Here is a 16331-nt window from a genome sequence, read left to right as displayed (position 1 = left end):
CTCCTGCCCCATCTCACAACATGCCTATCACCAGCTCTCCTCTGTCTCCTCCTCAAGTGCTTTTGCCTGGCTGGAATGTGTTCTCCATCCTGCCTTTGACTTGTCTGGGGACTCAGCTACATGTAAAGAAACAGCGATTTGAATGCGCCATAAACATGCAACACCAGATGGCACCAGAGAACAGGAAATTTTGAAACACAGTTTTCCATAGAGATTTTTTTCTTTTGTTAAAACGATCTGATTTCTGACTTACTTATAGCGGGTTTCCCCCCTGTGTTTGGATCCACCCAGAGTGGAGAGAGGTGAGTATAGAAACCTCTAAGTTGTGCATGTCTGAGATGTTGCTTTATTGTACAAAGGCAGAGGTCATGTGTGTGGCTCTGCACACTTTCTGCCTCTGACCATACCCTGGGACTAATGTTTTCTGGAATTGCATTCCTGCTTTATATTGGCTTTCAGCTCAGTTTTCAACATGAATCTTGGGTCACTTCTAGATCACCTGCTTTTTTAGCACTTTTTCCTGATTTGTTTGTGCAATGTTTGCAGGAGATTAGGCAATGCCTGCTGTTTCCTGAGTATTCAATTCGATTTGTTTGCAGGGATGTTAGACGAAGTTGTATCGAACAATTATTATCCCACACTTTCTCTCCCGTCCCTTTTTGAAAAACGGGCACAGGGTGTCAGCTTTGTTGTGCAAGAATGTGAAAACCAGAATAATTGCATAACCTAAATTTGCTGATGTGTGGTTGAATCCCACATGCAAATTAGTGACGGTCTGGAAGTGCCCTTGGAATTTTGAAACACGTCTCATCTTCCACCACCCAATACTGCATTCCTTCGTATCTTGTGTGGGAACTATCCCATTCAAGATGGTGCCCAATTAAGGAACCCAAGATCATAGTAACTTGTAAAAATAATTTGAGTTTCCTCTTCAATGGAGCACAATGAGGCCCACATCTTGTAAAACTATAACTGGAAATTTAGGGCAGGGGTTTATTTTCAGTTGGCCCAAGATATTTTTCAGAATTAATTAGCTAGTGTCTGTGTACCCATAGATAAGGCATTTTTACAAGACTTTCATATCAACAATGTCATAAGCTAATCAAAGTTTCAGTGCATGGTTGATGTAGCTTCTCCTGAAATCAATGGAAACTTCGGATGATGATGATGTTGATTTATTAAATTGGTATGCTGCCCCTCATCCAAAGATCACAGGGTAGTTCACAACATAAAAATACAAAATGAGAACACAGCATACATAATAAAACCAGAACCAGAAGAAACCAATAATCCCCCCTCACGAATGCATTTAAAAGGCCATAGAATGTTCAACTAGCCAAAAGTCTGATTCTAGAGCAGGGATCCCCAAACTAAGGCCCGAGGGCCGGATGCGGCCTGCACAAGCCAATTGTGTGGCCCCCGACGACCCACGCTGCTGCCCGCTCTTACTGGCGTGCCGCGGTGCGGTTGCCCACCAAGTTGCGCACAAGCTATTTTATGTGACGTGCCGACCCAGAAGTGCACCGGAAATGACACCTGCGCATGCACAGAAGTTATCTCCAGCGGCGCCCTGCACCAGAAAAAGCAAGTGTGTGCACGTATGTAAGCACGTTCCCCCACCCTCCAGCCCGCCGCGCAATTGGCACTGGAGGAACCGGCCCAAAGCCAGGTAAGATTGGGGACCTCTGTTCTAGAGAAACATTTTCATCTGGCACCCAAAGATATTTAATGAAGGTGCCCGGTTAGCCTGCCTGGGGAGAGCGTTTCACAAATGTGTAGCCACTGCAGGAAAGGTCCGTTCTTGTGTTGCCGCCCTCCAGGCCTCTTACGGACGGCACATGAAGAAGGGCCTCAGATAATGTGTCAAAATGTTTTGAACAAATGATTGATTCCTCTTGCTCAGTTTGGAAAGATACTCTATAAAAAGGGTTTCAAACATTAAGGACTGGAAATGTTCCCCAATTCTTTTTTTTTTTTTTTACACATCTGCCCTTGAGCCAGCCATGCATCCCACACCTTTCAAAGCATTTTCCTGCAACTTTCCAAATTGCTAAATGTGTGTGTGATATGCGCGTGCACACATGCATTTGCTGTGCTAGGCAACAGAGTGCTTTAATACACTCTAACTGTCCAAACCCAATGTTCTAGTATGCAAATTAAATACTCCCACAGAATATTAGCAATCTGGAGGTGCTCTTCATCGGGGGTGAATGTGGGGGGAAATACATAATTTCCATGTTCTTCTCCCATACCATAAGCTTCTCCATGATATTCACATGGAGGCAGGTACTGTCTGTAAATGTCACAGCGCAGCTGTTCATCGTCTCTTTTCTGTAATTATTGTTTCCAGCAGTACCTGTCTCTCTCATCGAGTTGCATAGGCACTAATTGCTATGCTTTTTGCATAAGTGTTCACAAACACAGACACACACTTTTCTTTACTTAGCAATCAAAGGAACATCAAAATTGGCTCCAGGAAGGTGCCTGCTTATTTATTCATTTGTATGTATGCTTTTGACAAAATGTCCCTCATTTAGTCCAGTTCACAGGGCACAGTTCACTGCGGTGACTCATCACAGCCACCTGCTTGAAAAGAGAAAGCACTAGGTACAAAAATAGTACATTTGTACTTCATTGCTGAATTTTAATAGGCAGCACTGCTTAACATAAGGCAAGGGTGAGGGACTGTAGCCTTCTAGATGCTACCGCACTGCAACATCCATCATCCCTTATCTTTGGTAATGTTGACTGGGAGTGATGGGAGACAGAGTACAACACCTTCTCAGACACCACCAGTTTCTCAACCCCTTGATCAATGGTTGTGATCTTCAGCCTGCTTCTACTTAATGGGGACATCGAAACTCGCTGAGAAACTAAATGTGCTAGAGGCAATCATGTTTCTTGTTGATGTGGGGAGGCTTTTGATTTTCCACCCAAAGTGGTGCCAAATTCACCCCCTTCCTTTGCTTCTTCTCTGTAGCCCATTTCTTCCAGTCCAGCTCTCTTAGTCGCCCATTTATTTGTTAGAAAAATTAGATACCAAGCCTTTAACAGTGCAGGACTGCAATACCGCAACGAGCAGTGTTTAGGGTTGCCACATTTCCAAAAGTAAAAACCAGGACACTCCGAAAGTTGCTGAGCATTTTTTTAGGAAGACCCCAAAATTGTTGGGCATTTTTTTTAGCACAGCCTTTAGGAAATTCCCCTCAGCCATCAATTTCGCCTTTGTAATCCCGGACATATGGCAGCCCTAGTTAAATCCTGTGGAGGCTCCTAGCCAGACAAAATCTCGGGGGGGGGGGGAGCTTGTGCATGCGCTCTAGATGGATAATAATGAACTAAGAAAGCTCAATTGTAATTTTCTTTCAAGATCAAATCAATATTATTTTGATCCATTGTCTCGGGGCCCATAGGCCGGTGCTCTGCCTATGTGGTCATGTGGCACTGTCAAGGACCACCTCACGCCACATGAACTGACCCTCATAATCTGAGGCCCTTCTTCGTGTGCCTCCCCCACAAGAACTCTACAGGGCAGCAACATGAATGGGCCTTTCCTCTGGTGGTTCCCTGCTTGTGGAATGCTCTCCCTAAGGAGGCTTGCCTGGCACCTTCATTGCATTTCTTTAGGTAGCAGGCAAATTTTTTTCCCTTAAACCAGGCCTCTGGCTGACTAACATTCTATGGACTTGTAAACTATTGTGTGTGGAATTGTTGTTTTTGTTTGTTGTTATGGTATGTATTTTTCGTGTTTTTATATTGTAAACCACCCTGTGATCTTTGGATGAAGGATAGTATATAAATTTAATGAATAATAATAATTGGATGACGATTTCTGCTTTATTTATGAATGGGGTAGATGTATGAATAAACAAACAGGGCTTCCTATAACATTTATTCTGGCACTCGGGACGTTTGCAGCCTTAATCTTGCAAACATTTATAACAGACAGTTTTATTGATCAATTTAACACCCACCTCTGAGTGATAGTTTCCCATTTTCTTTAAATGATGGGATAGTCTTATTTCTTTACTTTCCAAGTGTGCGTTTCCATTTATTCCCTCCCCCTTCGCTTGGCAGACTTTTGAATTATAGTGATGTTTCTGGACATTTAGCCTTCAAATATATCAGTAAAAGATTAGAGGAAAGTTTTATAAGCAGAGGTTTAACTCAGGCATATTCTCAAATAAAGTATATGAATGCAATTGGATTTGAAAACATCTGAGGGAAATGAGCCTATTTGGTTTCAAGCAGTTGAGAAGCTCGAAGAGGTAAAACTCAAACTGACATATGCAATTATTCCAAAGGTTGCCTCACACTGACAACAGCCAGACTTCACTTCATGAAGTGAGATTCATGAAATGAGATTTAAGAATGGTTGGTAAAGAAGTACCGGTATCCCGATAATGTCTAGAGCAACTTGATTCAAGTCAATATGACATGCATTTGGGTCCACAAACTGCAAGATTTGTTGTTGCTCCTTATCTGTTTGTTTCGAAGGGAAAGGCTGTTTTGAGAGATAGTGTGTAATAGTTAGGAAAATGAGCTGGGATCAGAAATCCCTGATACAAAATACAAGGTTCTTTCTAAACCTATCATTCTCCACTGTTTATTATAACTGTGCCATTGGCATGCACAATAACAACTCTAGTTATTATCACACTGAATCAGCATCTGCAAGTGGTTCTTATAAAAATTATGATGCCATTATGTGCAAAGAAAGAAAACAAACCAGAAGTTTGGCCATTATGGCCACTCCTCAAGAGATTGAAAGATTAAGGTCAAAATCCACCCCACTAGGTTTGGCTAACCTAAGAGACGCAGGCTCCTTTCCAGGCCCACAGGAAATTCGGCGGCCTCTTATGCACCTGCTTCTGATGACCTAGTAAGTCATTTGAATAGGCTTGCAGCCACAAAAGTGTGGCAAGGATTTTGCACCCTGGAATTGACTGGACACTTTCTTCTTACTGGCTTGGAATTTATTTATTTATTTAATTCATCTTTATTAAAGATTTTCCAAACAACTAAGACATACAAAAATACATAACACAAAAAAGTACAAAGCACAAAAAAGAAGAAAAAAGAAGAAGAAAAGAAAAAAGAGAAACACCAAATACAAAAAGACAAAAAAGCAAAAACAAAAATTCTTACATCAATCTTCTTACTTGGTAATCACTTCCCGACTTCCCCGCCCTCCCCTTCCTGAATCTACTCTACTCCCCATTCAGACAGATTTCATAATATGCAAAAAAGAAAAAAAACAGACCTCATCTACTATTACCAATCCATATCTTAGATAATGTAATGCTCAATACAAGAGAGAAAAAAATCATACGTGCACATATCGTACTCTAGTTAATCCCTTTTAGCCTCTAAATTCCCCCCAAAAGTACCCCACTATATTGCATTTCTAATACTCTAAAGAATTAAAATAAATGACCATCCCCTCTAGGTTCCCCCTCCCTTCCCCGGAAAACATTTCCCTACGAGTCCCGACCAGTCCCTTAAAACAATCCAGTTCAGACCTTTTTAATCCATCCATCAATTACAAAATCCCTAAGTCTTTCATCCTACACCAACTCTTGTCCACTCCAATCCCTGCTGTTTTCCCACCCTCCCATTCTGTTTCTGTTGTATATCTTCTTTAGCACATTCCCCATGCCAGTTTCCATTTTTTACAATTTCCAGTCCCACAACTTGCACACTGCATGGATCGCGCTCTCCTACTCCCACTAGGAAAGCACCTCTCCATACCCCTTCTTGTTCCTTTGCCCAAGCATCATAATCTCTGGTTGGGGCAGGCTCTCCCCCTCTCACTAGGAGAACCTGTTCCCAAATCTCGTCTTCCAGAGCTTGTTGGTTTAAATCTGTGTCCTGTGTTCCCTCTCTCACTGGTTGCCACAGGTTCCAGTTCTTTCGCTCCTCCTGCGTTTGATCTAATATTGTAGAGTTAGTTCCCGTGTCTTTTGCTTGTGGCATCGAAGTTTCCTCTGGTGGTGGAAAATATTCTTCCTCTAAGTTGGGTTCTTTGTCCTTGCGGAGATCACGTAATATTTCTTGAGCCAATTCCAGCAACCGCTGTATCCAGTTCTCCTCACGATTTTGGCTCTGTGTTTTGCCTAGCTGAATCCTTTGTCGTATCATGTTACAAGCCTGGCATGGGTTCCTGTTCTCAAGATGGTGGTATTTCTTTTTTCGTTTCTATGTAAAATCTAGGACAAAGTCTGAACTGTTCCTTGCTCTTGTTTTAGAGTTGTTCAAATTGTTCAGATTAATTCCTCCACATCCTTCCAAATTTGCAATTTAGTTCCACATTCAGATCAAAGATTTAAACAGTGCAAACGAATAAAAGTATCTTTCCTGCTGCCACTTTGTTGCACCTTAATGGCGGTTGGTCGCGGCTTCCCGGAAGCCGTTCCCGAGTTACAGGGAGGTTTTTCCGTCTCCCTTCGTTGTTTGCAGAACCACAGTAACTGTTCAGTTCTCTTTCCCTTGGTTCTGCTGCCAAGGGAAGAGCTTTAAAGTCCACTTAAAGGGGGTTATCGTTGTTTTAAAATATTTTTTGCGCTAAAGGCAAGTTTGCTGTTTCCTGGTTCTTTCGTTACAGGGGGGGGGGGGAGCGACCTCCGTTCCCAATTTTTTACTCCCCTTTCCTGGCCAAATCCAATCTTTTTCAAATTCCAAAATTGTACTCACGGCCCAATTCATGTTTTTGAGGTATCTGACGCTCCAAAAAACTGCCTGCTTGGGGCTTCATGCCGCTGAGGTAGCGAATGAATCCAAGGCTCCGTCCTGGTCTGTCTGCTCTCAGCGCTCTGAAAAAGAGCTTACCGGGCAACAACCGGGACTTTGCTAAGCACTGCCGGATCTTCACGTTCCCAGAAAGCCAAATCTGGGATTTTTCTGGGTAGCCGTGTCGCCCACGCAGCTCTCCCCTTCCTCAGCAGCGCTAGGGACCTCGGAGCTCGAGGATCCCGCGCCGAGCGGTGATGGCGCCAGACCGGAAGTCCCTTACTGGCTTGGAATTTAAACAGTACTTCTGGAAGTAAGATAATAGAGGGTTTTTGTTCCCAATTTAAGGTAATAATTATATGACTATACTGCAATTTTGTAGCTGTTAACTGTATGTGTTGCAAGGCCTGATGATCAGTGTGTTCATTTGTGTGTGTGAAAACACACCTGTTTTCCAGCATGTCTACTTCAAGAAAATAATCGCTCTCACCCAGAGACATGTAATGCAAACAGATTAGTCCTTGCATAAAAGCATCTGTAGTTATCAATCCCATTTTGGCAAGATGCTATTGGAACATTGTAGATTCTTTTGCAGACCCAGAGAATTAGGTGACAATAGTGAGCACACTCATTTGGGGGTAAGTGTTATTGAACGCAACAGGACTTACTTCTGTGCAAGCCCCTATAGGCATGTGCTGCTAAGATGGCATATGGAGAACAGAGAGTGGAATCATTTGAAGACAACAAAGCTTGATGAAACCTATCCAAGAGAAGGCCATGCAAAGTAGTCTTCTGCAAGCATAGAGGATTTAGAATCACGGCTACATTTGCATTGGGATGCTCATTGGGCCAGAAAGAGCAGACTGGCTGAATTTTTTTATGTAGATGTATCCAGAACCACCACTCCTTACAACCAGTTGCTTTCAAGAGATGGATGGGAGCCACTGGTCACAATTCAGGAGAAAAAAAATAGACATGTTTGATTTTCTCATCTCATTGAAATCTATGGGATTTACAGTGGAATCCATAGGAGCCAATTCCTAGGAGCCACAGTCCCTTGGACCCCCACGTAAAATATTTGAGGGGGCCAGGCCCCACCAAAAAGTTGACAAGCATTGGCATTCAAATGGTATTCATGTGCAGCATCTTATGATTGATTATAGGGGAGGGGGTTGGCTTACCTGAGCCCCACAATATTTTATTCAAGTTGGCACCCTGGTGCAATCATATACATGTCTACTCATGAATAACCACTGTGTTCAATGAGACTTACCGTACTCTCCAGTAAGGGACGCGGGTGGCACTGTTGTTTAAACCACTGAGCCTCTTGGGCTTGCCGATTGGAAGGCTGGCAGTTTGAATCCACACGATGGTGGTGAGCTCCCGTTGCTCTGTCCCAGCTTCTGCCAACCTAGAGGTTCAGAAGCACACCAGTGCAAGAAGATAAATAGGTACCATTGTGGCAGGAAGCTAAACGGAATTTCCATGCGCTCTGGCACTGACTCGTCATGGTGTCCCATTGCACCAGAAGCTGTTTAGTCACGCTGGCCACATGACCTGGAAGGCTGTCTGCGGACAAACACCGGCTCCCTCAGCCTGAAAAGCGAGATGAGCGATGCAACCTCAGAGTCGCCTTTGACTGGACTTAACTGTCATGGTGTCCTTTACCTTTACCTTATTTTCAGGTAGGAGTGCATAGGATTACAGCCTTAATTGGGTACCATATACACAAGCAGCAGGTACAGTATATTGGCATATATATGCCAAGCGCAGCCTGTGGCATCACAGTCATTATTGGCACCTATTGAGTAATGACACAGCTGCTACAGAAGGAGAAGGTCCTGAGAACTGGCTGTTATACACATATGCTACCTTTCATTTGTGCCATGAATGAAGAAAAAGATAGACGGGCTGCCAATATCCCTGGAGCTGGAAGCAAAGCAAGTAACAGAATTTGATCATGCTGGATGTACAGCCATGTTTTAATTCACACAGAAATGCAGTACGTTTAAGTGAAGGTAAAACAGCCACACAAAGAAAACATAAGGATGCAGAAAGACATTATAGATGGTACATTCTGGGTATATAAAAAGCTTTTGGAGTGTAATAATGATATAAATGAAAACCAACTAAAGGTGACACTTAGTAGCTATAATCAGCTTTTCAATATCACATTCGTTTTCTCCACGTAGAATCCTGAAATAGCCATTTTCTCCCCAGGAGCTCCCCCAGGAATTTGCAGCAATCTACAGGAGGGGGAAAGAGATAACTTTTTATTACTGTGAATGCCCAGATCGTAGTGAAGCAGGAATGCAGTGAAAGGAGAAAAGGAGTCATATACCCAGTGGCAATAATAGTACTGTCCTCTTCCAAAAGGGCTGCCACTTGCCCCCATACCTTGTAAAGAACTACTGTACTTTATATGGAGTGAAACTAGTAGTTTATCTAGCCCATTAGAGTACCCTGACGGCACCAAGACATTACAAGAGTAGACTAAAAGCTATAAAAGACATGAGCTGAACTTGTTTAGTATCTCCTTCTTGTAACCTAATACTCCCTGCTCTGGGTGGTTTCTAGTCCACTGTCCAATGGGGCTGTCAAGGGTTATTTTGAGCTGGGGAATGGCTGGGGGGGGGGCTTAAGCAGCTTCTCTCCATCCAATCCAACTTGCAGTCTTTCCTGGCTAACCTCCAACACACACACACACACACACACACACACACACACACACTGAACTCTCTTTGACACATGGTAGTCTAAGGATGTGTACACACTGCATCCAGTGCACTCCCACAGCTGGTTTGGGAAGCAGTTCGCTTACAATGTTAGCCATATCTATCCTGCACCTATCCTGTTGCTTTTTGAGAAAGGTATTATGAGGCATCCTGTTTATGATGGCTAAGGGAATTGATATTATTTTAAAAATTCCAAAGCTACCCATTCCTTGGCTCGGGATAAAAATAATATCAATTCGCTTAGCCAGCATAAACTGTTTTTATACCTTGAAGGTCATGAAAATAGATATGGTTGGCATGCATATTTGCGGTATGAGAAGGTTAAAGCAGTTGATCTCTTAGTTTGCCATATCTCCAACCAGAATCAGGCCAGTGGCCCATCTAGTCTGGCATCCTGTTCTCACAGTGGTCCACCAGATGCCTGTGAGATTAGAGCACAAGAATTCTCTCCCTTCTTGTGGTTTCCAGGAATTGGTATTCAGATACATTTGTGCCTCCAGCTGTAGAGGCAGAACTTAGGCTTCATGACTAGCAGCCATCGATAGTCACTGGAAACAGTCGGCAGAACTTTCACTCATTCTGCCAGCAAACATTCCTATACTAATATAAGGTGAGAAAGCAGAAGGAAAACCACGACATTTTGCTAGGAACAACTGGCATTATTGGCAACCCAACCGCAATGTGAGCCCCCGGTTTTGGTAGCCATGGAAGATCACATAGACTTGATGCAACCAATGAATATGAAACAGTAAAATGGGAGGAGGGAAAGACAAATTTAGATAATTTGACCCCAATCTAGAGAAAGATTGTCATGCTTGAGTAAGTTCCACTGAAAGGGGTGGTTAGTTAATTTGCAAGTTGACCCATTCATTTTCAATGGGACTTAACAACTTTCTCTGGTTGGGGTCCTCTGTCTTTGCTCTATCTTACTGCCCAAGTACACTTACCCAGAATTTCTGCCTTTGTCCCTCTGCATCTGGCAGTGCACCCCACCTATCCAAAGAGATGGCATTCATCAGACATGCTATATATTTTTTCTCCACACACACACACACACACACACACACACACCATACATCAGGGTGGGGGTGATGAAATAAACATCAAAGGAGGAGCTTTTGACTGTGCACCCCTTTGCGTGCATGCTTTGAAGCACTGCAGTTTGGTGTTTTCTAAAAACACTTATGCAGACATCATTTTGCAACTGTCTAAACCTGCACGCTATGCAGGCAGCATGAGAAGCTGTTGAATCACTGTCATCTGTACACACAGAAGGTGTGTCTGGCACACATTATTTTCTTTGCTCCCTCCCCTTTCAACACCCACTGACACTTCTTTTAAAGAAAAGTTGCCCAGAAGACTGCCAACCCAAGAGAAGGCACTCTCAGTTTCCACAGGTACTTCAGAATGCATTGCAAAATTATAACAAAAGAAGCTTTAAAAACACCAAAGCCAACAATATGAAGACTACAGTGTGTGAACTCTGGCCAAAAAATGTGTCTCCACAAGGCAGAGAAGGCACTTTACTGCTGTGTGTGTGTGTGTCTGTATACACCCTTTGATGTGCTTTTTAAAATGGTGAGCAATCAATATAAATCATAACAGAAGAGTGAATTTGAAAGTATATAATGTATATTGCTCATTGCTGTGCTGATGAGAAGTGTGTTTTCAGTGTCGGCAGCATGGAAATTGCAGGCAATGTTAGAGCTTAGACTTCTTGTCAGTGAAATAGCTTCTTATTTTCTTTAATGGGCTTTCTTCTGTGGGGAAGTTGCCAGCTCACTGAACTAAAGCTAAACAGAATGAGAGTAAGTAAATGTGAAGACATTTCCCCTGAGTTTCTGCCCTCTGCATGTCTATTTCAGTTCCAAAGATTCATTGGCTCGGGATCAAATTAGCAGAATTGGGACTACAGACCTTTACAGATACTGATTACAGAATGGATTATCACAAACCTCTAACTAAAGGAGCGACTTCTAGGGGAACAAAGGATTCAATAACCAGCTATGCAGATACCATGGGATCTTCTGCTGTCATTGGCCAGACGAATCCCTCTTGAAATTGGTTGCATGAAGGGTTCCAGACTCCATACTTTCAGCAAAGCTTGGTTTCCTGATTTTCCTGACTACAATGTCCATAGCAACCAGTTTGTGATGACCCCCCCCTTTAGAAAATCTAGTTTCACTAAGGGCCAGACTTAGATGCTTGCTCAGTTATGTAAAACACTAGCAACTTAGATGCTTGCTCAGTTATGTAAAACACTAGCAACTAAGGAAATCAGCCCTGAGTGCTCCCTGGAAGGACAGATCGTGAAGCTGAGGCTCCAATACTTTGGCCACCTCATGAGAAGAGAAGAATCCTTGGAAAAGACCCTGATGTTGGGAAAGATTGAGGGCACAAGGAGAAGGGGACGACAGAGGACGAGATGGTTGGACAGTGTTCTCGAAGCTACGAACATGAGTTTGACCAAACTACGGGAGGCAGTGCAAGACAGGAGTGCCTGGCGTGCTATGGTCCATGGGGTCACGAAGAGTCGGACACGACTAAACGACTAAACAACAACAGCAACTTTGCACCCACATCCACGCAGCATCTATGCAACTCCATCACAAACCACTGTGGACTTCAGAAGGGATGGAGGTTGACGGGAGTGGCCTGGCCTCCAACAATATTATCCCAAGATGTATCAGGATAACTCCCCCTAGTGCTGGAACAAGTTGGCACCAGAAATAAAGTTTTATGAATAAAAGCTACCAGGGAGGGCAAAGCATGGCTGTGGAGTGCTTGCCCTCACAGAAGATGCTGTTTTAGCTGCTGTAGCAGCACAAAGCCTCTCTTGGCCTTCTGGCAGCTAAAAAAGACAGAGAAGACAATTTCTTGGGAGGCTGATTCCCACTCATACATAAGATCATGAAACATCACTCTATTAAAGTGCAAGTGTGAAGAAACTTAAGGGCACTGGAAATGTATTTTAATTGTAGGCTTGTAGCATTAACGATCCATTCAATGATCCGTAAACCTCCACTTCAAACGCATATCAATAATGGCGAGAAGCAATTACTTTTAAAGCAGAGTTTTATACATCTTATTTATTCATTGAAAGACTCTCAAAGTCCTAAGACCAGTCCATCAACCAGGGCAATAGAAGTTGTTGTGCAAAACAATGGAAAGGAGATGTTGAAAAATCATAACCGCACCATACATTTGAAGCTCTCTTAAAGCACTTGAACAGTTGTGGCTTCCCCCAAAGAATGCTAGGAACCATAGCGTAGCATGTTAAGGATGCTGAGAGTAGTTAGGAAACCCCTCACAGAGCTACAATACCTAGTACTCTTAAAAACTACAATTCCCATGATTTGGGGGGGGAGGGGAAAGTCATGGCTATTAAAGTAGTGTAAGAGTAAAAACTAATTTTAAAAATAAGTAGTATAAGAGTGCTTTAAATATATGGTGTGTATGTGGCATAGGTCTATGCCCAGCCACTGTGTCCACTTTATGGGCTATAGCTCTGAAGCGGAAGGGGAAGCAAAGCAAGGTGTGTATATTATATTCCCCACCCCTGTACTTCAGAAGCCAAAATGACTCCAACTATAAGTCTGCCATTTAGTGTCCATGGTCCCATGCTGCAGGATACTCTTCTGGCAGAGATTCAGCAGGGATCCATGCTGCTAAGCTTTCAGACATCACTTACCCAACAATCTTGACAGAATGGGTTCTCCTGTGATTCTCATGTTGTGGCTGCCCACCTGTCCTCTGAATGTGCTTATAGATCCCGCTCTTGTAAAGGAAGAAATCACGATACATGTGCATGAGAGCTGGATTTAAAACAGGAACCAGTAAGCAAAGTCAATATTCATTTTCTTTATTCTTCCAATTTTACCTATGGCTCATCGCTGACAGGTCCTAGCTTCACAAGGAAGCCTGCTCACCTCCAAAGTATGAAACATAAGCAAAAAAGGTAAGTGTAAAACATTGGTGTAAGTGGAGGCAAAGCAGTTCTGTCTTCCCATTCCTAGTGTTTCCTGTAGCTTCTTTCATTTCCCCATTCCTAGCATCTCCAGATAGGGTCAAGAAAGATGCCTTTTCTGAAATCTTGGTTGACAGCTGCCAATCAGTGTAGACAATAAGTTCAACGGACCAATGACCTGACTGTCTGAGACACCTTTCTATGTTCCTAAGTACCAGGGGAAGGAAGACAACATGTGCAGGGAAGAAATTGCCATTATAGTACTGTTATAAGAGCCCTCCCTCTAAACAGAGGTAAGCAGCACTATCGGTGATACACACATCTGTTTGATGCCTGATGTGACATGTGGTGTTGGCACAAAGGACCTTACACAGTGCTTGCTTTTATGTGTGGACAGGATGCAATAATTTGGTTTAGGTTTTGCAATCAAGAGCATTTTTTTCCCTTTACCTTGCACCGGCCCGTTCTCCTTAATTTCTTTCATTATGTCTGTCTCCTAAAAGTGGAAGGAAGAGACATATACTATTTTTGCATACATTTCCCCACATTTAACATTTCAGAATGAGTTGGATATAAAGTTTTTACAACAGGCTAAATTTAACTATTGCAAGATATGGTCTGATCTTCCAGCTCCACAGGCAAATGTGAATGACTAGCTGCCACTTAATGCTTTTTCAATTTCCATGCTTATTGGTGCATTAGCGAATTTGTAAGTGCCCCAACTGTTGTTTCAAACTAAAGATTTTATCTCTAGAATTTCATTGGGGTTTTTTTTAAAAGGAAATTTACCCGAATGATTCCTCTCAGGGGACACAAAGTTTACTTTCACAGTGATTATATAATAACAAACTTTTATACAGTGCTGTAAAGTTTTGAAATAAATTATATATGTAAAACACTAATGCATTTTATTATCATGTATCTGTTTTTAACTTTATGGTTCATTCCATACAGGGCAGTCTCGAGCAGGTCGGGCGCCCTGGCGCTGAGGGGTGGAGATCGCTCCGGCGCCCCTGCCCCCGCAGCACCGGGACTCTACCTAGAGCCGGCCCTGATTCTGTAGTTCAAGAAATGTACCAGACACCTAGGTGGAACCATATAAAAACCTCATTGAAAATGCTTTTTAAAAAAAAAAAGGGGGGGGAGCGTTTTAAAAAATACATTGTATTTTCCATGGCTCACCATCGCCATCTAGTGTCACATTGTATATGGCACGTAAAACACACTTAAAACATTTTATTTGCAGCTGTATAGCTGAGTCCCTGTTGTCTGCACTTACCTGTGAGGAGATTCTGTAGGGAGAACCACACTGATAAATGCGGTTGGATGGTTCAAAGGCATTTGGACATGGCCACGTAGCTTGCCTTTTCCCAGCACCATCAGCCACGCTTGAAACCCCACAAGCAGCCGGGTCAGGTTGATTCCAGAATAATGGGTAGCAAGCATGAGACACCAGCCTATTGGGATCAAACAACATATTATTATTTTATTATTTTTTTCAATTATGTGTTTTAATTTTTAATTCCTCTTGAACCCGCAAGAGCCAAATTTTGGGAGTGCATGAGGAGAGGGGGAAATCCCCTGTTGCCCAATTGGAAATCCTTGCACAGGGTTTGGGTTGATGGGAGTCGTGAGTTGAATCCTGCCCAAAGTTTGGAAGCAATTGCTTTGGAGCAGTGATGGAGAACCTATGACCCTTCAGATGTTGTTGTACTCCAACTCTCCTTAGCCCCAGCCAGCATGGCAAATGGTGAGGGATCTAATCGGACTTGTAGCAGTGGTGTAGCGTGGGTTGCCAGCAGACAGCTGTACCCCTAACAATTTTGCACCTGGAGCAACCACCCCTGTGTCCCCCGCACTATACCACTGACTTGTAGTCCGACTGGTCTCCAAACGATCCCTGCCAGAGTGGCATGCAACAATCCTCACAAACAGGCTGCTTGTAATATGAACAGCCTACTTCCAGCAAATGACACCAATAGATGCTACTAAGAATTATGAGATGAACATGAGAGACTCCCATTGCCGCAGGAGGTGGTGGTAAGTTTAAAGATTCAGTTGAAGCCTGTGGGCATCTGTTACTGGACATACACCTCTTTGATCTGCCCTATATTGGTTTACAAGTTTTTGTCGGCCAGGTGAGACTGCAGCCTCCAGGCAATTCAGGTTTATTCTGTGTATCCCTTCGCTGCAGCTGGATCTTTCTTTTTCATTTGACACATGGACAGACTGCACATCATTTTATTTCTGTGCAAGGCTTTTGTGTGTTAATTCCTTGGCATGTCATTGATTAAAGTGGCAAAGGCAGGGTAGAAGCTGCCTGGCACAAAGCAGAAGGAGGGAGGCTCATCTATTATTTTAGAGTTGCTGAAGAATACCTGCATAATACATTAAATAAAATAATAAGGCACGGTAAGGACATTTGATCCTTTCAGGGCAAAAGAAGATTGTCAAATAATATGCCAAATCATTTTCTGTGTTATGGCTTTCATCTAGTTAATTCAATTTAGAAATCCAGCTGGGACTGGAAGGCAATTTACTGAATTCAAAAAAGACCAGAATCATGCTGAAAAGATTGCATCCAGCTGAGTCCTATTCAATGAAGATCCATTGAAATGTAATGGACTGAAGTTAGCCATGCCCATTAATTTCAACGGCTCTACTCTGAGTAGATCTAACTTTGTATACAACCTGGAGCCGTATGAGTCAAGCTCAATCTGATGGCCCTCATCCATCTAGACCAGGCACCCCCAAACTGCAGCCCTCCAGATGTTTTGGCCTACAACTCCCATGATCCCCAGCTAACAGGACCAGTGGTCAGGGATGGTGGGAATTGTAGTCCAAAACATCTGGAGGGCTGAAGTTTGGGGAAGCCTGATCTAGACACTGGTCTTGCACGA

At 43.1% G+C, this 16331-nt stretch overlaps 1 protein-coding gene across 1 annotated transcript in view; it reads right to left on the bottom strand.

Annotated features, from left to right (window-relative positions):
- Positions 1-5066: 5066 nt before the first annotated feature.
- TINAG (tubulointerstitial nephritis antigen) overlaps positions 5067-16331 on the bottom strand; it is a 33894-nt gene continuing 22629 nt past the window's right edge. Inside the window, exons 7-12 of the mRNA XM_060272274.1 lie at positions 14711-14888; positions 13882-13927; positions 13156-13279; positions 10412-10457; positions 8003-8975; positions 5067-7036 (exon numbers count right to left, since the gene is read on the bottom strand). Of these exons, the coding sequence (XP_060128257.1) occupies positions 8859-8975; positions 10412-10457; positions 13156-13279; positions 13882-13927; positions 14711-14888 (511 nt within the window). The 3' untranslated portion in view covers positions 5067-7036; positions 8003-8858. The remainder of the gene's footprint in view (positions 7037-8002; positions 8976-10411; positions 10458-13155; positions 13280-13881; positions 13928-14710; positions 14889-16331) is intronic.

This window comes from Zootoca vivipara, chromosome 3 (assembly GCF_963506605.1).
Source record: "Zootoca vivipara chromosome 3, rZooViv1.1, whole genome shotgun sequence".
Lineage (NCBI taxonomy): Eukaryota > Metazoa > Chordata > Lepidosauria > Squamata > Lacertidae > Zootoca > Zootoca vivipara.
This window is presented reverse-complemented; position numbering and strand designations above follow the sequence as displayed.